Source organism: Molossus molossus, unplaced genomic scaffold (genome assembly GCF_014108415.1).
Source record: "Molossus molossus isolate mMolMol1 unplaced genomic scaffold, mMolMol1.p scaffold_m16_p_16, whole genome shotgun sequence".
In the NCBI taxonomy this organism is placed as follows: Eukaryota; Metazoa; Chordata; class Mammalia; order Chiroptera; family Molossidae; genus Molossus; species Molossus molossus.
In genome coordinates, this window is record NW_023425351.1 from 8,500,703 (window position 1) to 8,528,107 (window position 27,405).

The 27,405-nt window shown below is 39.7% G+C and overlaps 1 protein-coding gene across 1 annotated transcript in view; it reads left to right on the plus strand.

Moving 5' to 3' along the window:
- The window catches only part of PRKDC (protein kinase, DNA-activated, catalytic subunit), a 261,857-nt gene that overhangs the window by 68,469 nt on the left and 165,983 nt on the right, over nucleotides 1–27,405 (plus strand). Inside the window, exons 27-36 of the mRNA XM_036264464.1 lie at nucleotides 762–988; nucleotides 10,244–10,338; nucleotides 11,941–12,040; nucleotides 13,687–13,820; nucleotides 17,024–17,278; nucleotides 22,072–22,295; nucleotides 23,218–23,426; nucleotides 23,850–23,982; nucleotides 24,406–24,564; nucleotides 25,348–25,551. Of these exons, the coding sequence (XP_036120357.1) occupies nucleotides 762–988; nucleotides 10,244–10,338; nucleotides 11,941–12,040; nucleotides 13,687–13,820; nucleotides 17,024–17,278; nucleotides 22,072–22,295; nucleotides 23,218–23,426; nucleotides 23,850–23,982; nucleotides 24,406–24,564; nucleotides 25,348–25,551 (1,740 nt within the window). The remainder of the gene's footprint in view (nucleotides 1–761; nucleotides 989–10,243; nucleotides 10,339–11,940; nucleotides 12,041–13,686; nucleotides 13,821–17,023; nucleotides 17,279–22,071; nucleotides 22,296–23,217; nucleotides 23,427–23,849; nucleotides 23,983–24,405; nucleotides 24,565–25,347; nucleotides 25,552–27,405) is intronic.

Below are 27,405 nucleotides of genomic sequence, written 5' to 3' on the forward strand. Positions count from 1 at the left end.
GAAGGATGGCTAATTCCTCGTGTGAACACATGCACGTACACCTCTGCTCTGAGAGGCGGTAAGTAACACCTCTTCACATTCCATAGGTTACTACCTTTCTGAATTCTAACTAACATGGTGATCAGAGGTTTCACATGTAGCAAATACCTGGGGATGTTAGGCAGAAAATACTCCCTTATTTCAGTGTTCAGTGTACTTTTTCAAGTCATACTTTTTCTGTATAGGTCTGGAAGGAAATGATGCCTAGAGGGAAATTAAAACATTCCCATTTTCTTAGCTGTTTTTGTTTTTCCAGATATTTAGAGACTGCGCCTTTATGGAGACAGCTCTTACAGAAAGCTGTATTTCTAGAACCACATCTCCATGTGATTTTTCTTTATGTAGCAGTACAATTTCTTTAGAACTTACAAGGGTCTGTGCTCTGTAATCTTAATAAATAAAGCATCTCAGATTCTGTTATAAGGTCAAGTCAACAACAAAAATTTCTAGGATGTGGCCATTGTGTTTCTTCAGGGAAAAGAAAGACTGCTTCATTGTTACTAAAGTATTCCTTTTTTAAATGGATTTTTCAGTTTCTGCATTAGTTTAAAAGAAAGTGTTGTTATGTCAGATGGAAATTATTAGAGTGTAGATTCTAGACAGATTAGTGTTACTGGTGTTTATTTTTCTTGAATAGTGCTGTAAATGAATTTTTATAACATTCTCGTTATGCTCAGAGGAAGACCAAGATTTTCAGTTGTCATTTTTATGCTTTGTTTTAGGATGGAATTGTGGACCCCATTGACAGCACTTTGAGAGATTTTTGTGGTCGGTGTATTCGAGAATTCCTCAAATGGTCCATTAAACAAACAACACCACAGCAGCAGGAGAAAAGTTCAGTAAACACCAAATCACTTTTCAAGCGACTATACAGCTATGCACTTCACCCCAGCGCTTTCAAGAGGCTAGGAGCATCACTTGCTTTTAATAATATCTACAGGGAATTCAGGTAAGTAAGCCACATGCAGGAGAGAGTGTAAAACACGCTCTTTAAATTATTCGTAGTCATTTGGGAAAGTGACTTGGTGTTTATGGTCCATGTGCTCATATATCATGCATTTAGTATGTGCCAGATGCCATGCTATTTTCTAGGGATTAAAGAAATGAATTAGCCCTGGCCAGTTTGGCCCAGCTGTTAGACCGTTGGCCCGCGGACCAATGAGTCTTGGGTTTGATTCCTGGTCAAGGGCACTTACCTCAGTTGTGGGTTCAATTCCCGGCCCTGGTCAGGGTTTTGTGGGAGGCAGCCAATCACTATGTCTCTCTCACATCAGTGTCTCTCTCTTTCTCTCTACCTCCCTCCTTCCCACTCTGTCTTAAAAAAATCAATGGAAAAATATCTTGAGTGAGATTAAAATGAATTAAACTGCAGTTGTAGTCAAGAAGGTCAGAAACTGCTGGGAAATGCATGCAAACATAGTACTACAGCAGTCTTTAAATGCAACAAAAGACATAGTATAGGTTCTTTTGGAGCATCAAAAGACGGTATCTAACCGACTTTGAGTAGATTAGGGAAGGCTTCCTATAACATTTTGGCTTGAGATAAGACTTAAAGGAAGAATGGAAATCAGCTAGAGCATTTCAGGTGTGAAATAGGTAGTGTAGTATATGAGGAGATAAAGACCTTTTATATTTGTATAAACTGTGGAGTTTGAAGCTTGGCAGGGAGCATAGTGAGGCCAGCCAGGAGCCTTTGTCGAGTTAAGAAACATAGGTCACCCCCAGTGATGATGAGTCTCTGGAGTAGTGGGAACAGGGAGCTGCATGGTTAGAGTTCCTCCTAAAATTCACCTGTCGATAGCTGTATGAAGTGTGAATCTGAGTGGGACAAGACTGACAGCCAATGAAGGGGCTGTTAGAAAATCCAAGAAAAGATAATTTAGTCCTTGATCTAAAGTGATAGTTATCTTTGTTCATTCACTTATCATTACTTATTCAAAATACTGTGTGCCATATATGACAGACCCTCAGCAAATATCATACTCAGTGGCAAAAAAACAGAAAGCTTTTTCTCTCAGATCAGGAACAGGCAAGTTACCCACTCTCACCACTGTTATTCAATATAGAACTGGAAGTCCTAGCCTGAGCTATCAGGCAAGAGCAACAAATGAATGGCATCCAAGTTGTGAATGAAGTAAATTGTCATTTTTGCAGATGACATGATACTTGATAAAAAAAATCTTAAAGGCTACCAAAAAACAAAAAGCCCCCCAAAACTATTAGAAACAGTAAATACAGGAAAGTTGAAGGGTACAAAAATCAATGTAAAAAAATCCGTTGTGTTCCTATATACTAGCAATGAAATTTCAGGAAAAAAAATGGGAAAAAACAATTAAATTTGCATTTGCAACAGAAAATAAATGAAATGCCTAGAAATAAACTTAACAAAGGCTATGAAGGACTTATACACTGAAAACTATAAGATGTTGCTGAAAGAAATTGAAGACACAAAGACGTGGAATGATATCTGTGTTCATGAATTGGAACAAAAATGTAGTTAAAATGGACATAGTACCTAAAGCACTATACAGAGTTAAAGCAAATGACATCAAAATCCCAATTCCAATGGCATTTTTCAAAGATATAGTACAAAAAAAACCAAAAAACCCCATCAAATTTGTATGAAACTGCCAAAGATCCCGATTAGCCAAAGCAATCCTGAGAAAAAAAACGAAGTTGGAGGTATTATACTCTTTGACTTAAAATTATGCTACATAGCTACAGTAATCAAAACTATGGTTTTAGCAGCAAAACACACACACAGATCAATGGGACATAATTGAAAGTCCTGAAATAAACTCACATGTGAATGGGTAACTAATTTTCAACAGAGGAGCCAAAAATATTTGGAGAGAAGAAAACCTCTTCAATAAATGGTGCTGGGAAAATTGGAAAGCCACATGCAAAAGAATGAAAATTGGCTGCTTTTTGACACTATACACAAACCTAAATATAATATCTGATACAATAAAATATATAGAAGAAAACATAGGTACTAAATTTATGGACCTTAGTCTCAGAGAGGATTTTATGAATTTGACCACAATGGCAAATGGAAATAAAAGCAAAAATAAATGAATGCCACTATATCAAACTAAAAAGCCTTTGGACAGCAACAGAAAACAAAAGAAAGCAACCAACCGAATGATAGAAAATATTTGCAAACAATATCTCCAATATGGTACTAATATCCAAAATACTATATTAAGAACTTACAGAACTTGACAACAACAACAGCAACAAACAATTCAATTAAAAATGGGTAGAGGACCAGGAGGACATCCATTATAGGAGTTGGTGGCTAAGACATGGAAACAACCTCAGTGTCCTTCAGTGGGTGATTAGATAAAGAAGATGTAGTACATATGTACAGTGGAATACTACTCAGCCATAAGAAAAGATGAAATGCTGCCATTTGTGACAACATGGATGGATACTGTATCATGCTAAGGGAAATAAATCAGATGGAAAGGACAAGAACTGTATGATTTCAATCATCTGGGGGGTATAAAGCAACTAATGAACAAAAACTCAGACACAGAAAACCATACGGTGGTTACTAGAAGGGAAGGAGGGCAAATATATGGTAACAGTATTCTAGACTTTGGATAGTGAGCACACAATACAATATACAGATGATGTATTCTAGAATTATATGCTTGAAACTTATATAATAGTTTTAACTAATATCATTGTAATGAATTTTATAACAAATTTTAAAAATATATTATGTGCCAGACACTGTCAAATACTGGAGACATAAAGATGTAGCTCTTTATGAAGTTTGTATTTAAGGAAGAGAGATAATAATTAATCACAGAGGTAAATGTACAATTTATACCTGAAATTAGTGCTTTTAAGTACTGGTACCTGATTACTGAGTAATTGTATAATGAGGAACCACATTTGGTCAGTATAGTTTCTCTTAAGAAGTAGCAGTTGGTATAAAGATGAGGGGAGAAATTATGAAACAAAATAAATAGATGATTAGGTAGGTAGATAATGGATGGATAGATTGATAGGAATCTATCTTGGCTGTGTTTGTGCACACATGAACATTTGTATGAAAAATGAGTAGAGTTCAAAGAACCCACTTCATTATCTTTTAAATTTTAAAAAATTGTAATATATATGTTCAGAAGAGTGTTTGCAACATATATGTAAAACAGTCGCTATTTTCAGATGACACGATGTTATGTATGGAAAACCCTAAAGACCACCAAAAAAATGTTTTGACTATTAATCACATTTAGTAAAGTTGCAGGATACAAAATCAGCATACAGTAATCTGTTGTATTTCTTATACACTAATAACAAACTATCAAAAAGAAAATTAAGAAAACAATCTTGCCTCGCTGGAGTGGCTCAGTGGCTTGTCCCAATGACTGAGAGGTTCCCAGTCAGGGCACATGCTGGGATTGCAGGCTCAATCTCCAGTAGGGGGCGTGCAGGAGGCAGCCAATCGATGTTTCTCATATCGATATTTCTCTCTCAGTCTCCCTTCCTCTCTCTCTAAAAAAAAAAAATCAATAAAAACATATTTAAAAAAAAAGAAATAGAGTATCATCAATATTTTAGAACCTCCCCTGCCCTGAATTAATCATTCTCCTGACTTTTATGTTACTTGTTCTCTTGCTCTTCTTATTTTTAGGGTGCATATTATTATTATTATTATTTTTTTTATCATCCTCACCCGAGGACATTTTTCCATTTTTTGTTAAGATAGAGCGGGAGGGAGAGAGAGGAAGAGAGAGAGAGAGAAACATCGATGTGAAAGGGGCACATCGAGTGGTCGCCACCCGCACAACCAACCAGGGCCGGGGACAAACTGCAACCGAGGTACGTGCCCTTAGCAGGAACCAAACCCGGGTCCCTCCGGACCGTAGGCCGATGCTCTAAACGCTGAGCCAAACCGGCCAGGGCATTTATTTATTTATTTATTTTTTGTACAGATAGAATGGGAGGGAGAGAGAGTGAGAAACATCGACGTGAAGGGACACATCGAGTGGCTGCCACCCGCACGACCAACCAGGGCCGGGGACAAACTGCAACCTAAGTACATGCCCTTAGCAGGAACCAAACCCGGATTTCTCCGGACTGCAGGCCAACGCTCTAACCGCTGAGCCAAACTGGCCAGGGCGCATATTATTTTTATATGTACCCTAAAGGCGATATTTTTGAGTTTTGGAAAGCAGTAAGCACAGACATGACTGTGTAACCACGTGGAGGAATCTCCTAGGAGATTCTCTGCTAAATAGAAACTGGCTTCAGCTTTTCTGAGATTTCAGGAGACCATTCCAAGGAATTACAGTACAGTGATTGACAAGGTCCCTCATTACTCCTGGGAAGCAGAGCTGTCCAGAAATAGTGTGCAGTAGACCAGCAATTGACATCTGGGGGAAATATCTTCAGAGGGTTGGACTGCCCTTTACTTTCTACTTCTCAGTTCCCAGTGTCCTACCCCTGTCTTATCAGGAGCAGGTCACAGCACAATTCTCTATGGGATAAATCAGCACTGTCAGCTGATCCAGGCTCAACATGAACAGGAGAAAATCTTCCGAGTACATGGTCATGGTTGTTCTGTCTGTTCTGTCCAGACAGACACACATTCTTAGTGGCTCTTTGAGAAAAGGTACCTGAGAGATCAATGTTTTGAGATCTTACATGTTGTATAATATAGTGTTCTTAGGTTTCCTTTCTGCAGGATAATGAACTGTTTTGCACACCTTTGGAGAGCCCAGTTTTAGAGTGTCAGTTTATCATGTCATTTTTCTATCTACCTACTTTAACTGGTTTTTCTAAGATAAAAACACTTGTACTGAGCCTGACCTTTGAAGACCTCTACATTTTAATTCCAACTTTTATAGTGCCATCACAAATTGTTCTTCCAAATGTGCCTTCTAGTATTGGAAGTTTGCTTGCTGACTGACTCCTGTGTTTTACCACCCCCCCCCCACCCCCCCACCATGTCTTTGCCCAAACCTTTGTTTTCAGTGCCAGTTATTTGGGTGTTCAACACTAGGGGAGATGTGTACCTTGAACCATTCTCATTAAAAACAGATTTGGGTGATATTTCTGCCAAACCAAATACTAGTTTGCAATTCTTATTCTAAGTCTTCCCCATTCTCCAGCGCCACTCTCTGGTTTTGTTTGTTCCAGGAAAGTGCTCCTTCCCAGCAGGTGCAGTGACCCAGCACTGCTTCCCACACTGGAACTCTAGTTTTCTCTGGACTTCTATGACACTTAGTGCCCAGACCTGTCCTGTGTTATTAAGGAACATATTTTTCAGTGAGAGATATGGCTTCTGTCCTTGGCCAGCCCGTGAGTTTATGTATCAGTAGGTGGTCCATGGACATTGCGGAGCGAATTAATTGCTTTTACTGGATATGTTTGTAAAAGTTAACTCTTGGTGTTGACTTATTTTTGGATAGGTTGAAAGCTTTTAAAATTCCTTTATTTGGAAAGAATATAAATGTGGTGTCAGATCTTCTTTTGTACTACATTTAATTGTAATGGCTTGTGTGGAAGTGTGGTCAGAACAGCAGCTCTAAGGTTATGTGCCCTGAGCAACTGCAGATAGAAGAGGAGGAGGGAGGGTTTCTTTGTGTACAGAGGAAACGGTAGTGCTGCCTTCTTTGGTTTATGTAGTCTTTGGGAAGTCTTCTTCTTGGACAAGTATTTTAGGATGTTTTATGTTTTGTTTTTAAATCTTTACCCAAGGATATGTTTTTATTGATTTCAGAGCAGTGGTTCTCAACCTTCCTAATGCCGTGACCATTTAATATAGTTCCTCATGTTGTGGTGACCCCCAACCATAAAATTATTTTAGTTGCTACTTCATAAATTGGAAATAAGTGTTTTCTGATAGTCTTAGGCGACCTCTGTGAAAGGGTCATTCAACCTCCAAAGGGGTCACGACCCACAGGTTGAGAACCGCTGTTTTAGAGAGAGACAGACAGATAGACAGACAGACAAACAAAAACATCGATTGGTTGCCTCCTGTGCACACCCCAACCGGGGATCGAATCCACAAGCTAGGTATGTCCCCTGACTGGGAATCGAATTCATAACCTTTTGGTGTATAGGACTACACTCCAATCACTGAGCCACTCGATCAAGACAGGCTGCTTTATGTTTTAATATATTTGAACCATTTTTTTTAAACTTATCATTATTGTTGAGTGTATTACAGATGTTCCTCCTTTTTTCCCTACTGACCTGTTCCTCCTTGCTCCTGCCCCCCTCCTGCCTTTTCCCACACTGTTGTCTGTGTCCATTGCTTATGCATATATGCATATAAATTCTTTGGCCTATTTCTTCTCACCCACCACCCCCCTTCCCTTTGAGGTTTATCAGTCTAACAACCAATTTGTACTTCTTTTTCTTTTTTTATCCTCACCCGAGGATATTTTTCCATTTTTTGTACAGATAGAGTGGGAGGGAGAGAGAGGAAGGAGAGAGAGAGAGAAACATCGACGTGAAGGGACACATCGAGTGGCTGCCACCCGCACGACCAACCAGGGCCGGGGACAAACTGCAACTGAAGTACGTGCCCTTAGCGGGAACCGAACCCGGGTCTCTCCGGACCGCAGGCCGATGCTCTAACCACTGAGCCAAACTGGCCAGGGCGCCAATTTGTACTTCTTAATCCCTTCACTTTTTCACCCATTCTCCCAACCCCCCTCCCATCTGGCAACCAATAAAATGTTCTCTGTATCTATGAGAATGTTTCTGTTCTGCTTGTTCATTTTGTTTGTAGATTCAGTTATCGATAGATATGTATTTATTGCCATTTTGTTTGTTCATATTTATCTTTTTCTTCAAGAAGACCCTTCAACATTTCATATAATAATGGTTTGGTAGTGATGAACTCCTCTAGCTTTTTCTTGTCTGGGAAACTATATGGCCATCGATTCTAAATGACAGCTTTGCAAGACAGAGTAACCTTGGGTATCGGTTCTTGCTTTTCATCACTGTGAATATTTCTTGCCGCTCCCTTCTGGCCTGCAAAGTTTCTTTTGAGAAATCAGCTGACAGTCTTATGGGAACTCCCTTGTAGGCAATTAACTGCTTTCTCTTGCTGCTTTTAAGATTCTCTGTTTGTCTTGAACCTTTTGCATTTTGATGATGATGTGTCTTGGTGTGAGCCTCTTGGGGTTCATCTTGTTTGGGACTCTCTGTGCTTCCTGGACTTGTATGTCTGTTTCCTTCACCAAGTTAGGGAAGTTTTCTGCCATTATTGTTCCAAATAGGTTTTCGATTTCTTGTTCTCTCTCTTCTCCTTATGGCACCCCCAAGATGCAAATGTTGGCACGCTTGAAGTTGTCCCAGAGGCTCCTTACACTATCTTCAATTTTTTTGGATTCTTTTTTCTTTCTGCTGTTCTGATTGGGTGTTTTTTGCTTCCTTATAATGGTTTCCAAATCAATGGTTTGCTTCTTGGCTTTACCTACTCTACTATTGAAGCTGTGTAAATTATTCTTTATTTCAGTTAGTGCCTCCTTCATTTCTGACTGGTCCTTTTTTCTGCTCTTGAGGCCCTCACTAAGTTCATTGAAGTTCTCACTAAATTCATTGAGCATCATTATAAGCAGTGTTTTGAACTCTGCATCTGTTAGGTTGCTTATCTCCATTTCACTTAGTTCTTTTCCTGGAGTTTTGCTCTGTTCTTTCATTTGGGACCTGTTTCTTTGTCTCCTTATTTTGGCTGCCTCCCTGTGTTTGCTTTTGTCTCCTGGACTTCCAGGGTAGGTGTCTTGTAGGGTCCAGTGGCACAGTCTTCCTGATCACCGAGCTGGGCCCTCGAGGTGCACCCCTCGTGTGGACTTTACACTCTTCTTTTGTAATTGAGTCTTGATTGCTGTTGGCACATCAATGAGAGGGTTTTACTCAGGATGATCAGCTATAAGGACTGGCTGTGCCCACTATCCACCGACTTCTGACTACCTTGGATGATCAACTGTGCAGGGACCCACCACACAGAGCAAGACTTACTTGAGCAGGGCTCTGGTACCCACTGAGTCCACTCCTTGAGTGTGTCACTTGTGGAGATGGTTGGGTGGTGGTGTTTCAGTGTGGTCTGAAGCTGTCCACTGGGTGTACTGGCCCTGGGGCAAGGTCAGCCACTGTCTGTGTTCTACCCGGGGCCACCAATCATAAGCTACAGAGTGATATGCAAATGGCTGCTACTTGTACTGGGCTTGGAGGTGCTCAGGAAAAGCCAAGTTGTGAACCAACGCTGACTGCTTCTAGTACCAGGCCTGGGGCCCCTTAAGGAGAGATATGGGGCTCGCTGAGACCAGATGCCGCTTGTTTGAAAGAATTTAGGAAAATCTGAAGCAGGATCCAAGACAGGTCAATTCTATGGTAAAGCAACTGGTAATATCTTGGGTGAGCCTGAAAGTTGGATGGCACAGGGCCTCAGGGAATCACCAGGGCGGGGCAAACAGTGTGAACCAGGTTGCTGGAATCCCAGATATGGCAGCCGTCTGCCGCCCCAGGGAAGGGCTCACCAAAGGAACAAAGGCCTCTGACAGCACGTCTGTTCAGGAGAAAGCTGCTTCTCCAGCCCACGCCCCAATGCCAAACAACTCAGTTCTTCCCCATATGTCTCTGGTGCCTTGCAAGCTGCCTGCCCCAAGCTGTGAGTCCAAGTAAGTCCATGCGCTGACCCTTTAAGAGGAGCTGCCTGGGGCTCCAGCAGCCGCAGCCTCCCTCAACCCCTGTTCCCGCTGGTTTTTCAGCCGGAAGTGATGGGGATTCTCTTCCTGGCACTGGAACTCTGGGCTGGGCACCTGATGTGGGACAGGGACCCCTCACTCCTCAGGGAGGACCTTCCCAGCCGAGGTGTCCTCCAGATTTTTATCTGCCACAAGTGGGTGTGGGACCAGTCCCTCCACCTCCGCCCTCCTACCAGTCTCCATGTGGCTGCTGCTTTAATTTCGTAGTTGTAGGACTTCCATTCAGGTCATTGTCAGGCAGTTCTGAATGATGGTTGTTCTGTAGTTTAGTTGAAACTTTCATGTGGTTGTGGGAGGACGCGATACCGCGTTTACCTACGCCGCCATCTTGACCGGAAGTCCATTTGAGCCATTTTTTACAAAGAAATTTAATTAATGTATGGTTTAATAGCATTACTTTTTTGCCCTTGTCATTTCTGCTTTATTGTTTTCTTATGTGAAAATCGGAATTCTTTATTTTACAGGGAAGAAGAGTCTCTGGTGGAACAGTTTGTGTTTGAGTCCTTGGTCATATATATGGAAAGTCTGGCCTTAGCACACACAGATGAGAAATCCTTAGGTAGGTCTCCTCCGGGCTTCTGCATGGCAATTCAGTTTGCCTTACAAGCCTCAAGAGCGTTTTCACTCAGGAGTTAAGCCTCAGCTACTTCTGTCGCAAGGTGGTGTGCTTTTCTCACGTCTCCTGTTGAGGGTGACAAGTATGAAGAGAACATGTATCCCTCTGGTGTCTCAATTCCAGTTTGTAAAAGCATCCATCATGCCCTCCTTCTCTAAGACTCACCATGTACCCCTGGTGGCCACTGAGTTTCACTCCTGATTGGTCAGAGATCCCACCCAGGGTAGTTGGGACCATTTTATTGTGAGTTCAGGGAAGCCAACCAGTTGCTATGATGACAAGGATTGTACAATGTGAAGAAAGCTGGATGTAATAGCCACTGAGATGTGGTCGATGTCTTCGAACTCACTAATGATAATTTAGAAAGGAGAACATAGGTGTCATTACAAGATTGTGATAAAGATCTTTTGGCCATAATTAAATAAAAAAATTAAGTCTTGAATAAACTAAAGGAGCTAAGAGAATAGTAAATGATAGTCTTTACAGTTAACTTCTGTACAGAAGCAGTTAGAAACATCATGGAATTTTTGAGCTGGAAGATTTCCTAGAGATCTCTCCATCCAGTGTGCACACTAGTCAGGCCACAGGGGTCCAGACAACGTAAGCAGCTGATCTAGGTCACATGCCTGCATGGTGGCAGAATTTCTTTTTTGTTTATCCAAATTTGGGTTTCTGTTTATTTTTTTAAGACAGGTTGAGCTCTATTATATCTTTCATGTTGATAGCCTACTATGGGCAAAAATGCTTAAAATTTAGTCCTTGCCCTAATATAGTTTACTGTTGCTTTCTTTATCTTTGTATCTTATGTAAGTTATTTTTTTCAAGAAGTGAAACTTGACTCTTTAAAACATCACTGCTATATTTAAAAAGCATAGAAAGGAAACTTTTTCTTGGTAATGGGCTAAAATAAGTTGTGTAAGGTTCTTTTCCTAAGTAATAGTAGACATCTGTGGATGGTTTTAATATTTTATTTCTGTTCTTCTACAGTGGTGGTATTATTAAGGTATAATATAGTTTAACCTACATTAGGGGGTATTTTATTTTTACCGCCTAAATAAGATCCTTAAATTGAGATACACAGGCCCTTGCATGGTATGTGGGCTTTGTAAAACATCCAAAGTCTCTTCAATCTCATATCCAGTACATGAGTCTGTGCTTTGGCCGGCTGCAGGGCACATGGGCAGTTTCTAACTGGGTGTGGTATTGCTGTGTGTGCACACATCATTCTATCTTGCATTCTTTTTTTCTTTTTTGTTTTTTGTTTTTATTTTATTTTTCATCACCTTTTATCCCCTCTATGCACTCTTCACCTCCACCCATCCCCCTTCACCTCTGAAATCACCACATTATTGTCCATCTGGGTTTGGGTCTTGGTTTTGGACATGCAATGTAAGTCATTTATTTAATGTTTATATTCTGAGCGATGAAAAAATACTAACTATTGTAAAATTACTTCTAGTTAAAAACTACACCGATAAAATTGTAATACTAATTTATTAATAGCATTTATCTTCTTTGGAAATATATTTTTGTACTTGAGAATAGGCACAGTGCAGCAGTGTCACGATGCCATTGAGCACCTAAGGCACATCATTGGAAAGAAGTATGTTTCTTTAAACGAGGCAAAAAAACGACGTTGTCCACGGTAGGTGATATTGCTTCATTTCTCATTTTTTCCCCAACATAAACTAATTCTCAGTTAATAAAGAAGAATTTGGGAGGAATATGTGGAAATATAAAGAGTTAATTTTGTAAATAAGTAATGTGTGGAAATAGGAAGAGTCAATTTTCCAAAGACATTAAAAAGCTTTATGTTTGAAATTGCTTGGCTTAAGGTATATATTTGATTTTGGTTGGGACAGTGAATACAACTTGAAAATTAGTTTTGTAACATAATTTATTTTATCTGCACTAATTTGAATACTAATTTGATGTGGAATTATTTGACTAGAATATGCATGAACGATTTTGGAGTAAATTTGAACTGTAAGAACTGAAACATTGAAATAGGATTTTGAGATGAAGCTGCTCACAACCAAGGCTGGGTGATTGACTGGATTTTGGTCTTTGCTCCCATTTCCATCCCAGCTGGTCTCCTCAGACAGGATGGGGTGTGCCACACATTAGCCCCTCTGCATCTGTATAGGGCACTCGGGTGTCTGCTGCTCTGTATAAGAACTGGCCCCTGCAGACTGGATATGAATACGTCCTCTGTTTTAAAATGTGTTCTTCCAGATTCTACCATTAACTTACATCTCTTTAAATCATAGCTTCTCAGCCCTGGCCGGTTTGGCTCAGTGGTTAGAGCGTTGGCCTGTGGACCTGAGAGTCCTGGGTTCTGTTCCCACTAGGGGCACGTACCTTAGTTGCAGTTTGTCCCTGGCCCGAGTGGGGTTGTGTGGGTGGCAACCACTTGATGTGTCTCTCTCACGTCGATGTTTCTCTCTTTCTCTTGCCCCCTCTCTCCCCGCTCTAAGATAAATGCAAAAATGTCCTCGGGTGAAGATAAAAATAGTCAATCAATCATAGCTTCTCAGACTTGAGCATGTATCAGAATACAGAGCCGGTAGCTGGATCCTGCCCTCAGAATTTTTTCAATAGGTCTGAGGTGGGGCCTAGAATTTGCATTTCTGCCACATTTACAGATAATACTGAGGCAGCAGGTCCAGTGACTACAACTTGAAGAGCACTGCTTTAGATCTTAAACACCCTTTTGTTTTATTTTATTATCCTCACTTGAGGACACTTTATGCATTCATCTTCAGATAGAGCAAGAGGGAGAGAGGAAGGAAGAGAGAGAGAGAGAGAGAGAGAAACATCAATGTGAGAGAGACACATCGACTGGCTCCCACCCACACGACCCCAACTGGGGCCGGGAACAGACTGCAACCGAGGTACATGCCCTTAGCGGGAACCAAACCCAGGTCTCTCTGGACCTCCGGCCAATGCTCTAACTGCTGAGCAAAACCAGCCAGGGCAATACCCTTTTGTTTTAAAGTACAATGTAAAGGAACCATGAAAATACTTGGTACTGTTGTTTTTTTTTTAAGAAATGCTTTTAAGTTTTTCCCTGGGGAAAAGAAGAAGATAAATGTCACTTAGGGCTATTTAACCTGTGACATTTTTATTGTATTCTAATGAAAATACATTAAAAATACATTAAATGCCTTTTAATGAAGTTTCTACAAGTATCAGTGTGGCAAAATTGAGTTTTTGACATCTAGAGTCTTTGGTCAGTTAAATGCTAAATATTGGGTTGCATATTATATAACATGTATTATCTCTATCTAGAGGATTTCCACCTGCAGCATCATTGTGTTTATTGGATATGGTCCAGTGGCTTTTAGCCAATTGTGGGAGGCCCCAGACCGAATGTCGACACAAATCCATAGAACTGTTTTATAAATTTGTTCCTTTATTACCAGGTATGGTGCATCTTTATGCTCTATAACTGATGGGTTTGCTTTACTAGTAGTTGAGAGATGCGTAGTTATTTAAAATGTGTTCTTTCCATTACTTACATGAATGTAACAAATAATATGTTTCAAATAAGTATGTTTAGTAATCATTGCAGATCAATTGTATGACAAGTGATAAATTATGGCTGTACATTTCTCAAAGATTTAGAGAAGAAAAGAAAAATGCTGTTTTGATGTTAGTCAAATAGCACAGAGGAAGTAAATTTAAAATTTCCCAGTATCTTTTTTTATTCCATTGCATTTTTGCTTTTCCATCCCATTGAAAAGAAATAAAGAAGAGTTAGATTACCATTGCAGTTGTCAACATGATATTTAATTAAGATTAAAAAATTTAGTTAATGAAATAAAGTAGTTATCTTATTTCAATATGTAACCAATAAGAAACTGCCAGTCTCCTAATTCTGAATGATCTCTGATCATTGTGATACTAAAGGAAAGAAGTGGACCTGTGCTTTTCAATAATTATGGCACTAAACCATTAAGCTGTACTTACAGAGTCGAAATAATTACTAAGCTTCTCAGGAAAAAATCTATTGTTCTGTTTTCTCCAGTAAGTTCAGCCCCAGGTTTGGTAGGTTTGGCATGGGAAAGCTGTGCCTCAGGGCAGCTCCGGCCCTGGCTCACCCTTGGGGTGCACTGTGTGAATCACACAGAGAATCAGCATGTGCCTGCCGTGGCATGTGCACCCGGGTACGAGAGCTGGCCGTGCACTGCAAGTCATGATAGAGAGTAGTTCTCTCTCGAAAATAGGGTGGAGTTCTTTTGGGCTTTTTCTTCATGGCTGAAGAGGTAAAAATTACTTTATGTACTTTTAAAACTTAAAAGGATTCTGTATTATTTTGTATTATGGAATATAGTGTAATGTTATATACTGTATATTATAATTGTATTCATACTGTGTATTATATACGGTATACAAATATAAAGTATCTACTGGACTATAACTTTATGTAGTAGAAACGTATGTTTATATTTTTAATTTAGAGAATTGTTATTTTACATTTGCTTTTAGTTAAAGTTTGTTTTATAGTTAAATCTTTCTTAACAGCAATCCCGTAAAGGCAGTGAAGAGTGGGTGGGTGGAGGGGTGGGGCAAGTTTTCACGATTTTTAAAGGAATCTGAGGCCCAAATATTACATAGGTAGAACTACTCATCGGCACACACTACTTCATATTTGAGTCTCTGGCTCTCTGTGGCCCACATGATTTCCAGCGATGTCAACTTGACTGATCCCAGGCATTTCTATTGCTGTTCTTCTCGATTGTCTCTAATAGGGACCTTGTATATTTTCAGTGAAATAAATGAGCTCTACCTCTCAGAATTGTTTTTGTTAAACTAACAATGCCAAGTATGTGAACTTTTCTGCTATCAACATACAGATTTATGAAATTAATAAGCATTCCTTGACTACCTCTTCTGTGTCCTTTCATGGTGCATCTGCCTCTCTCCTCTCTTTCTTCTCTTCCAGTGGTTTTGAAGGGACAGTGCTAAGCATCTCTTTAGATCAGAGTTCCTGGGTCCTGAGGTCCTGCACCATGAGTGGGGTGCTGGGCACATCAACACCCAGATCAGTGGAATGTAGTAACAGGGCCTTCTGGATGCTGAGACTCAGTGAATGGGAACATCTACAGAAAGGCAGAAGGCCACACAGCCACAGTCATGAGGAGGATAATGAAAAAGAGTAGAGAGCTGGGAAGGTCCCAAGCTCTCCAGACGTGCTGTCCCGTTTTTCTCAGGCTTGTCTCTCTTACTCATGTTTTCTTGTCTTCTTCCTTCTCTAGAGCTGTCTTGTTGGGTCTTTTATGTTTATACTTTCTGTCCCTTTCACTAGCACTTGATGTACAATTTAAGTATCTTATTTTCACTCATTATTATAATTTCATTTTCTATGTCTTTTCTTAGTGAAAATAATAGAACGGTTTAATACTTCTTTCTAAAATAAAACCTGAAAACATAATATTAATCTTTTATTTATACAACTTGTGATAGGTATTTTTTGACAAAATAGAAAAACTGTTTCTTAATACATCAGAATTATATTACTGTTTTGGATTCTTCACTAACTTCATCAGACTCAAAATGATTTGACTTTTCATAGCCTTTCATGTTAGAGAATACAAAATACAATTTTATTGTTTTCTTTAATTTAGAAATGATTAATACTCAAAAGAAGTATCTTTTTACCAGCAGATCATTTGACTCTTATTTAACCAACACAACACACGTACTGTATGATAGACACTATTCTAAGCACTTTTAAAAATATTAACAACTTTAATTTAGTTAATCTTTGTAATAACGTCAGAGGTAAATACTGTTATGATTCTCATTCATGTTTAAGTAAAACTGAGACACCAGAGAGGCCAGGTTCCTAGAGCTGAGAGGTGGCACAGCCAGGATAGGAACTTAAGAGTCACAGTGTTTTTTGTGTGTTTATTCCTTAAATTATTTTATTAAAAAGGAATAATAAACCCTGGCTGGTTTGGCTCAGTGGTTAGAGCGTCGTCCCGTGAACCAGTGAGTCGCGGGTTTGGTTCCAGTCAAGGGCACGTACCTTGGTTACGGTTCGTCCCCGGCCCTGGTCGGGTCGTGCAGGAGGCAGCCAGTCGATGTGTCTCTCTCACATTGATATTTCTCTCTCTCCCTTCCTCCCTCCCTTTCTCCCACTCTATCTGAAGATAAATGGAAAAATATCGTTGGATAAGGATTAAAAAAAATTTTTTTTTGAAAGAATAATATTTAAGAAAAAAGGCAAAAGAAAGGGCTTGAAGTTTATAGCTATTCAAATGGTGTCCAACTATTTTTATAATGTTTAAAAAAACTGGAGAGAATGACTTTTGATGGAAATACTTCTTGGCAGTAATTATAGTGAAACAAGCTGTGAGTACTATAGTTAAAAAAAGACGACCTTGTATCATTTTGAAATCTTACTGCTCTGGTAGATCGGTTATGTGGGACTTTTATGGAAAATTGTGTTTGAAATATAGTGCAGTGCCAGTCTTGCTCTGTTCTCATGACATTTTTTCTTTTTTTTTTTTTTTTTGTTATTGGGGGATGCCATTTCTAATTAGGAACAGTGATTAGATGAAGTAATTTTAATTATGTGACAGTTATTCATATGTGTGTTTAATCTTGTTTCTTTTTTAAGGCAACAAATCCCCTTCTTTATGGCTGAAAGATATTATGAAGGAAAAAGATGCTTCCTTTCTCAGAAACACGTTTGAAGGGGGAGGAGGAGGTTGTGATCAGCAGTCAGGCATCCTTGCTCAGCCCACACTCTTCCACTTGCAAGGGCCCTTCAGTCTGAGAGCCGCCCTGCAGTGGATGGACATGCTTCTGGCGGCGCTGGAGTGCTACAACACGTTCATTGAGGAGAAGACCGTTGACGCACGTGAGGTCCTGGGTAGGTAGAACTCACCCCTTAAGTTAGTGTTGCTCAGTTCTGCCAGGAGTCTTTCTGGGGAAGAGATCAGTGGGGTTATTGATTAGACAGTTTGCTGCTGTTGCAAAATAACAATAACAGTGGTGATAACATATCATTTGTTTAGTACTGTGCGGAGCTTTACCTGCCTTCTTAACCTCACAATGAGGGTGTGGGTACAGGTGGCACAGCAGAGGCTGCAGAAACCTGCTTTTTGTGTCCTGTCCATAGGTTCTTGACCCTTTTATAACGTTAACCTTTTGAGGTTTTTGTTTCTAAGAAGTACATTAAAAGATTTCTTTCTGATTTTAGGATTTATGCTCATGTTTCCTGTTTCTGTATAATGTGTCTTTGCATTTCTTCTTTCTTTAAATTCCTTAAGCATTGTTATTGTAGTAGGTAATAACCTTGTTCGCATGGTGGGAAGAAGGTAGGCAGGCGCCATTCTTCTAGTGACGTAAGTGGACCTGTGAGAGCAGGAGGAGGCTGTGGGAGGGATACTTCTCCTAGGGTAGAGCATTTGGAGCTGACTGCTGGCTGACAGCTGTGCTCACTGCCTCCTGGTTCTCTGAGCAGGCACAAGTTAGTCTTCTGAGACTGCACTTAAGTCCTCTCGAGAGAGACTCAGACATGTTCTGTTCCTTTAATATAGGCGGAGAATCTCCTGTAGTGATGGTAGTAGCTGACTAAAGGAACTACCGTTCTCTTTAATTTTCTCAGAGGTGAAGTTCATATTACAGGAATCCGGGAGAAAAGAACCGTGTTATTTTCCTTCTAGTTTGAGAATGGTAGAGCCAGACATGGTAGGGAATGTATAATGGGTGTGTACACACACCTGTTAGGGTTCAGGAAAACAGATTTAATGCCATTCTGAGGAAGTCTGACTCTTTAGCATAAGATTCTCAGAATGATAGGTCAAAAATCTGTGAAACTTTAAAAAAGAGCAATAGCTGTTTAGTTGCCAATAGTACCTTAAATTTATTGTTTTAAGAACTCTCATATATCCTAATTTTGAAAATTTAGACAAGGAAAAACATAAAAAATATGCAAAACCTCTTTCCTAATCACATTTCCTAGTGATAAACATTGCAGTCTAGTGTTTTTTTTCTAGACTTCATGTTATATTATGTGTATATATATATATATATATATAATATTTCTAATTTTCATTTTTTTGTTAATGGACGATTATACATACTATACTGTAATTTGCTTTTTAAAAAGAAACTTAAAAATTTACTCAATGGAACCTAAATGACATAGTTTTATATTCAACATCAGCAGCTTTAAAATACAGTTTCTTTACTGGAAATTTTGCAAAGTCCCTGAATTATTATTACTATTCTGTACTCCTTACATTTTTATTTTTATTTTAAAGTCTTATGTTTTTATGTATAATCCTACCTATGTTTAGGAATCAAAGGGTCTATTTGTTTAAAGGTTTCTTCTGTGTTGAGTTATCATTACATTTGTTATTAGGGCACATTACATTCATTATCACCACAACAACATAAACATAATAAACATTTTTATAATTATTACACATAAAAAGTAAAATTATATGGTTAGAATTATACTTTTGGTTTGTTTAGATTTTAGTACTAAAACAACTTGTTCACGTAGACAAGTGCCATATTTGAATAATTCTAAAACACCCATTTATTCCAGATCTAACCTATCTGTGATTGGAATGTGTTATACAGCTCATGGTCTGCTATAGTCAAACATAGTTGGTATTTATTTCACTTTGCAGATGATGTGCTGTGGAACTGTGCACCTGAAACCTGTATAATATCGTTAACCAGCGTCACCCCAGTAGATTCAATAAAAAGGAAAAAAACAAAGTTAAAAAATAAACTTCATCATCAACAAGAATAGTTGATATTTGAGAATGTAATTCTTAATGTATTTTCTCTCAATTCTTTGAATACATAGTGACCTGTCATCAAAATTATTACTCTTATTATTTTTAAAGTTATAGATTTACTTATTTATCTTTTAATTCTCACCTGAGGAGATATATATATATATATATTTATCTTTATTGTTGAATGTATTACAGATGTTCCTCATTTTTGCCCCGTTGACCCCCTCCTCCCCACTCCCGCACCCCTCCTGCCTTTTCCCACACTGTTGTCTGTGTCCATTGGTTATGCATATAAGTTCTTTGGTTTATTTCTTGCCACCCCCTAACCCCCTTCCCTTTGAGGTTTGTCAGTCTAGCAACCAACTTGTACTTCTTAATCCCTTCATCTTTTTCACCCATTGCCCCAACCTACTTCCCATCTGGCAACCAGCAAAATGTTCTCTGTATCTATGAGAATGTTTCTGTTCTGCTTGTTCATTTTGTTTGTAGATTCAATTGCCGATAGATATGTATTCATTGCCATTTTGTTTGTTCATATATTTTATCTTTTTCTTCAAAAAGACCCTTCATCATTTCATATAAAAATGGTTCGGTGGTGATGAACTCCTTTAACTTTTTCTTGTCTGGGAAACTCTTTATATGGCCATTGATTCTAAATGACAGCTTTGCAGAATAGAATAATCTTGGTTGTAGGTTCTTGGTTTTCATCACTCTGAATATTTCTTGCCACTCCCTTCTGGCCTGCAAATTTTCTTTTGAGAAATCAGCTGACAGTCTTATGGGAACTCCCTTGTAGGTAACTAACTGCTTTTCTCTTGCTGCTTTTAAGATTCTCTCTTTGTCTTGAACCTTTTGCATTTTGATAATGATGTGTCTTGGTGTAGGCCTCTTGGGGTTCATCTTGTTTGGGACTCTCTGTGTTTCCTGGACTTGTATGTCTGTTTCCTTCACCAAGTTAGGGAAGTTTTCTGCCATTATTGTTTCAAACAGGTTTTCAATTTCTTGTTCTCTCTTCTCCTTCCGGCACCCCCAAGATGCAAATGTTGGCACGCTTGAAGTTGTCCCAGAGGCTCCTTACACCATCCTCATTTTTGGGGATTCTTTTTTTTTTTTTTCTTTTTTCTTTTTTGCTGTTCTGATTGGCTGTTTTTGTTTTTGTTTTTGCTTCCTTATATTCCAAATCGATGGTTTGCTTCTTGGCTTTACCTACTCTACTATTGAATCTGTGTAAATTATTCTTTATTTCAGTTAGTGCCTCCTTCATTTCTGACTGGTCCATTTTTATGCCCTTGAGGCCCTCACTAAGTTTACTAAGGTTCTCACTGAGTTCATTGAGCATCCTTATAAGCAGTATTTTGAACTCAGCATTTGTTAGGTTGCTTATCTCCATTTTGCTTAGTTCTTTTCCTGGGGCTTTGTTCTGTTCTTTCATTTGGCACCTGTTTCTTTGTCTCCTCATTTTGGCTGCCTCTCTGTGTTTGTTTCTGTGTATTACTTAATGAGAGGTATGGGGCTAGCTGAGACCAGATGCTGCTTGTTTGAAAGAATTTAGGAAAACCAGAAGCAGGATCCAAGACTGGCCAATCCTATGGTAAAGCAACTGGCAAGCGCTTGGGTGGGCCTGAAAGCTGGATTGGGCGGGGCCTCAGGGAATCGCCAGGTCAGGGCAACCAGTGTGAGCCAGGTTGCTGGAGTCCCAGATATGGCGGCTGTCTGCCGCCCAAGGGAAGGGCTCACCAAAGGAACAAAGGCCTCTTTGACAGCACATTTGTCCTGGAGAAAGCCTCCTCTCCAGCTCTTGCTCCAATGCAAAACAGCTCAGTTCCCTGTACGTCTGTGGCACCCCTCAAGCTGCCTCTCCTCCAAGCCTTAGAGGGAGTGAGTCAGAAAAGTTTGTACATGGGCCCTTTAAGAGGCTGCCTGGGGCTCCAGCTGCCTCAGCCTCCCTGAGCCTCAGTTCCCACTGGTTTTTCCAGCCAAAAGTTATGGGGGTTCCCTTCCTGGCACTGGAACCCTGAGCTGGGTGCCTGGTGTGGGACGGGGACCCCTCAGTCCACAGGGAGGACCTTCCCAGTCGAGGTGTCCTCCTGATGTTTATCTGCCACATGTGGGTGTGGGACCAGCCCTTCCACCTCTGCCCTCCTACCGGTCTCCATGTGGCTGCTGCTTTAATTCCGTAGTTGTAGGACTTCTATTCAGCTTGATTTCAGGCAGTTTTCAATGATGGTTGTTCTGTAGTTTAGTTGTAACTGTGATGTGGTTGTGGCAGGACGCGATATTATGTTTACCTATGCTGCCATCTTGACCGGAAGTCCCCAGGATATTTTTACATTTACCTTCAGACAGAGTGGGAGGGGGAGAGAGAGTGAGGACATTGACCAGTTGCCACTGGCACAATCCCAACTAGGGCCAGAGATGAACCACAACTTAGGTACGTGCCCTTGGCTGGAATCGAACCCGGGTCTCCCTGGTCCATAGGCTGACACTCTAACCGCTGAGCCAAACTGGCCAGGGCATCATCAAAATTATTTTAAACGATTTGACAGTTTTGTTAGTTTTTCTTAAATTTTAAGAAAACGAGAATGGAAAACCATCAGACTTATAAAAGGATTTCTTAGTCATTACTTTTACTCATTCTTTCAACATGGGCATCACTGTTTTCAATTGCCACTTTGGGGCTCCCAAGAGGCCACAGGTTCGATTCCTGGTCAGGGCACATGGCCAGGTTTCAGGCTTGTGCAGGAGGCAGCTGATTGATGTCGATGTTACTCTCATGAATGTTTCTATCTCTCCCTTCCTCTCTTTCTGAAATCAATTTAAAAAACATATTTTAAAGAAGAAATTTTACATTTACTTCATTAGAGTTAGAAGAAAACAAATGTTGATACTTTAATGCAATTTTTTCTAGGTACTGAAACAGAGTCTTCACTTTGGAAAGCAGTGGCTTTCTTTTTAGAAAGTATTGCTATGCATGATATTATGGCAGCTGAGAAGGGCTTTGGCACTGGGGCGACAGGTAACAGACCCAGCCCACAGGAAGAAGAAAGATATAATTACAGCAAATGCACAATTGTCGTTCGGATTATGGAATTTACCACCATGCTGCTCAGCATCTACCCAGAAGGCTGGCAGGTAGGGTCACTCCTGCTGCTCTGTTAATTTGAAGACAGCACTTGACACTGGAAAAATACATATAAAGTACCTATTAGAAGTGGTTTTGGCTTTCTTAGAACTTTTTATTGCTGTAGGAGTTATCTGTTCCTGAAAATAATAAAACTTTGCATATACTTCAGATGCTCATTGTGTGAATAAGTTAAAAAATAATTTTTCTAAGTTTTTATTGGATATTGCATTTTATACTGTAATCAAACATCTACCTTAGGAAACATGAATTAGCAAATATTTATAAATGTATCTATCTGGCTTACTATGTAAACAAACTTTAGTCAGTCTGTCTAGTTAATATATACTTAGTGCCTACTGTATGCCAGGCTCTGTCCTATGGATATAGCATTAACCTAACCTAGGGGCTGGGAAACTATGGTCTCTTGGCCAAATCCAACCAGCTGCCTGCTCTTGAGAAGAAGGTTTTAGCGCTGGCCAGGTAGCTCAGTTGATTAGAATGTCGTCCCAATACGCCAAGTTTGTGGGTTCAATCCCTAGTCAGGGCACATATAGGAAGCAACCAATGAATGCATAAATAAGTAGAATGATAATTGATGTTTCTCTCTCTTTCCCTGTCTCGCCATCTCTAAAATCAATAAATAAAACATTTTAAAAGAGAAGGTTTTATTGGAACACATCCAGGTTCTCGTTCACGTACTGTTCATGGCAGCTTGCACACTGTCATTGCAGTTTGTTAAGTAGTTGCAGCAGAGACCGTATGGCCCATAAAGCTAAACACATTTGTTGTCCGACCCTTTACAGAGAAAGTTTGCCAATTCTTGGTCTACTGAGGCAAAAATTTCCAACTTCATGGACCTTACACTACAGTGAAAATCTAAATCCTGACTTCATAACAGATGTGTGTTTATTCTAATCTTATCTTTTACAGCTTCTTGAGAAATATCTGTGTAATACAAACCTTATGAAACTCTTGGTGAAAATCCTATATGAGCCCTTGAGCATAGGTTTCAGTGTCAGTGATGTCCACGTTATGGAACACCTTCCTGACGTTTGTGTGAAACTGATGAAAGCTCTGAAGAAGTCCCCATACAAAGACCTCCTAGAGATGCACCTCAAGGAAAAGATAACAGCACAGAGGTGGGCATTGGGATCAGGCTCAGGATCTGTGTTCTGGTAGAGTTCAAGGTTGCAACATGTTCTGGAGCCCAGTGTGTGTCTGTTCTCGCTCCATTTGATCAAGTAAAGTCTCATCACCGGGGGGGTTTGGAGCAGAGGATCTCATCTGTTGTTTGAAAATCATCTATTTAGCAAATGCCTTCCTTGTTCCTTGTGATACACAAGCCTTGCACGTGGGTTAGCCTTGTGTTGATTTCTACGGCTAGATTAGTTCATGGGCCCCTTGTTTTGTGTTAGCCTGTGTTTGTCTTGTGTAATGAATTTGAGTGCCGAGTAGTTAGTCAATACATTTATGAAAGAATACACACATTTTTCATTATGTCTTAATAATTTAATGAGACCAGCACTCATCTAGTTTTCTTTCTGCCTTTCTCCTTTGGCCAGCATTGAGGAGCTCTGTGCCATTGACCTGTATGGCCCTGACACTTACATGGATAGAGCCAAGTTGTCTTCTATTATGTCAGCTTGCAAACAGCTTTATCAAGCTGGTTTTTTGCATGTTATATTACCATCTCAGGTAAGCACATTTTGTTTTACATTCTTACTAGCTTCATTAAGCTAACTAGTCTATTTATTATTTCTTTTTAAAACATCCTTTATGCATTCTGGGAATTACAGAAATACTTGCTCCAGACATGTAGATGTTACCAGGAATATAAATATGAAAGTAAATATAAAAGTTTGGAAATATAAGATGAACATTAAATTGAGGATATTTAAATATTTCCTGCAGCCTTCTGAAGAACTTTAGGACTACCTGCTACTGTGCCCTTGTGGCTAGGCAGCATCAATGAAAAATGCAGACAGAAAGCAAAGCTGAGTGAAAAGTTTCCTTACAATTGGAAGGCAGTTGTCAGTGTTAGCTAACATGGAATTTTTAATTAATAATTGGTATGAAATTGTATTTTTCTGTCAAATATTTTGTTTCTGGATATTTCAGTCTGTAGATCAGCATCATTCTATTGGCACAAAGCTTCTCTCCCTGGTTTATAGAAGCATTGCACCTGGACATGAACAACAGTGCCTTCCTTCCCTCGACCCCAGTTGTAAGCGATTGGCCAGTGGACTTCTGGAGTTGGCCTTTGCTTTTGGAGGACTGGTAGGAAAAACTATGCTATCCTAATAACGTAAATATATAACTCACGTGCATTGTGTCTTTAAAAACAGGAACGTAGTTGACTAAGTTCTTAGCTGCACAAGTACTTTAATTAGTTTATATGAGCTGACTATCTAGAAGGTGTTTTTTTTTTTTTTTAATTAAAGAAATAGAATAGTATTCCCTTAAATTGAGGTTTAGTCTATCCCTCTTTGTTTCCAAAAGGACTTTAAGCAGAGAACATTTTGTGAACATATGGCTGAACTGTGTTGACATAGTGACCTCTTCCCCTATCCTCGATGATTCTTCAGATGGCCGATTTGGGAGAGCCCCTAAAGGATCATTGCAAAGGCACCACCCACAAATGTCTTCATTCTGTTTGAGCTGTGTAGAGCTGACCTCACATGATCTCTGCTGTAGCCGAGACCTGTTAACCAGTCTTTGCTCCTATAGCAGGAACCTCTTTGCTTCTTTGTTCACTTAATGTAAAAAAGTTACATGCTTAAATTTTCTAAAAATACTCACCTTTACTAGACTCTCTCCTCAAAGCAACAGGAACATGTCTAGAAATTTGGAAGAAACATGAGTCAGGGAAGATTTCTTTCTAAAACTGAAACCTAGAAAATGGAAACTCATTGAAATGTATACAATTCAAATTTGAACCCAGGCCTTTAAATATCAGGCTGTTGTTGATTTTCCACTTTCGAAGTGAATAGCTACCCAAGGAATCTTTCTGTGACATCTGAGACGTGGGCTCCTGTCATTGCCTTTCTCTTTCCTCCTCAGTGTGAGCGCCTTGTAAGCCTTCTCCTGGACACGGCAGTGTTGTCCATGCCGTCCTCAAGAGGCTCCCAGAAAAACATTGTCAGCTTCTACCATGGAGAGTATTTCTATAGCTTGTTCTCAGAAACTGTCAACACTGAATTGTTAAAAAATCTAGATCTTGCTGTGTTGGAGCTTATGAAATCGTCTGTGGATAATCCCAAGATGGTAATGAAATTTTACTTTAAGTAAAGTATATTTTCTTATATAATGCTTGTATTCCTGATATATGTTATTAAAAACAAAATAAGATTTTTTTCCTGGAAGTTTTAAAGCTCTTGCCAGTGCTTAAAAACAAAATCAAAGGAAACAAAACTTTTATTAATAGTTAATAATGGATGTTGAAACATGATTTTTGTAATATCTCACTTTTCCAAAATCTCTAGGCCTAAATTTTTTCTTTTTCATCCTCACCTGAGGATATTTTTCCATATTTATTCAGATAGAGTGGGAGGGAGAGAGGGAGAAGCATCAATGTGAGAGAGACACATCGACTGGTCACCTCCCACACGACCCCATCCAGGGCCAGGGATGAACCACAACCTAGCTTCGTGCTCTTGATTGGAACTGAACCCGCAAGTCATTGGTTCGCGAGCTGATGCTCTATCTGCTGAACCAAACTGGCCAGGGCTCGGGCCTAATTTTATAAGGAATAGCTATGTAGGATAATGACTTTTGTCAAGATTTGGCATTGGAGCTCGTAGACGTATCCTGAGCTTCTCCTCCAGCCTTTGTTTCTCCTCCAGCCCTAGCTGGTCCTGTACATTTTGATATCATTTCCTGCATGTTCTTGCTGTAGCGCATTTTTTTTTTTATTAAAATTTTTTTCTTTATTGATTTTAGATAGAGAGGAAAGGAGAGGGAGAGGGAGATAGAAACATTGATGAGAGAGAACATCAATTGGCCGCCTCCTGCATGCCCCCCACTGGGAATTCAGCCCACAACCTGGGCATGTGCCCTGACCGGGAATAGAACTGGTGACCTCTTGGTGCATGGGTCGATGCTTAATTACTGAGGCACACTGGCTGGGCACTATAGTCCATTTTGTCCCCTTACATCGAACCTTTGGAAATCAATATTTAATATACAATTGACTCTAGTTTGCTAAACTTATAAAATTTTGAATTATAACCTGGTCTGTAGACAATAAAAAACTATTAACTATTAGAATGACCCTTTTAAAGGAAAAGTGTATAACAATTCCCTACTGAGTTAAGCTTTTTTTCCAGATAGTGCTTGTTATCTACTTTAGGGGAATAGATTTTTTGTGATAGATTACACTAGGAATTTGTGTATTTTAAAGTTAGATGTAAAATTATAATAGACTCACAAAACTCAGAAAATATAACAATTTGAGCTTTTAAACTGTTCAAACTTCTGTTGATGTTGATGGATAAAAACCATACGCACTTACCTCAACTTCAGATACCTCTAAAATGACAGAAACAGGGTTAAAAACAAGTACAGTATTCAAGGACACAGAGGAAAAGAAAAAGGACAAGAGTGGCAATATTTAGGAAGCTGGAAGGCAAAAACACAAGTTGTCGTCAACAGACTTCAGAGCCCAAGGAAGCTGCAATGTGACCGACCATAGCGGTAAGAAGATGGGCAGCCGACCGACCGTACTGCAGAGTCTGAGAGCAGTCAAGCGACAGAGACCCCGCGCTTCTGGAGAACAGAGAGAGCAGGGTGTGAAGGAAAAACTGAAAAGAGGGGAATTGCTTGAAGATTAGCCATCCCCTGTGGTCAGCAAACTGACCCTTCCCCACCGGAGGAGACTGGAGATTCTCTGGACAGAATAAATATCTCTGGACAGAGGGACTGGGAGGACCCTACTTTTTTTTTTTTTTTTTTAAAGAAACACCTTTAGTGAAGATTTAGAATCACGTTTAATATATAATATAAGTATCTCTTTAAGTTTTTAACACTTTGGCCCTGGCCGGTTTGGCTCAGCGGTTAGAGCGTCTGCCTGCGGTCCGGAGAGGCCCGGGTTCGGTTCCTGCTAAGGGCATGTACCTCGGT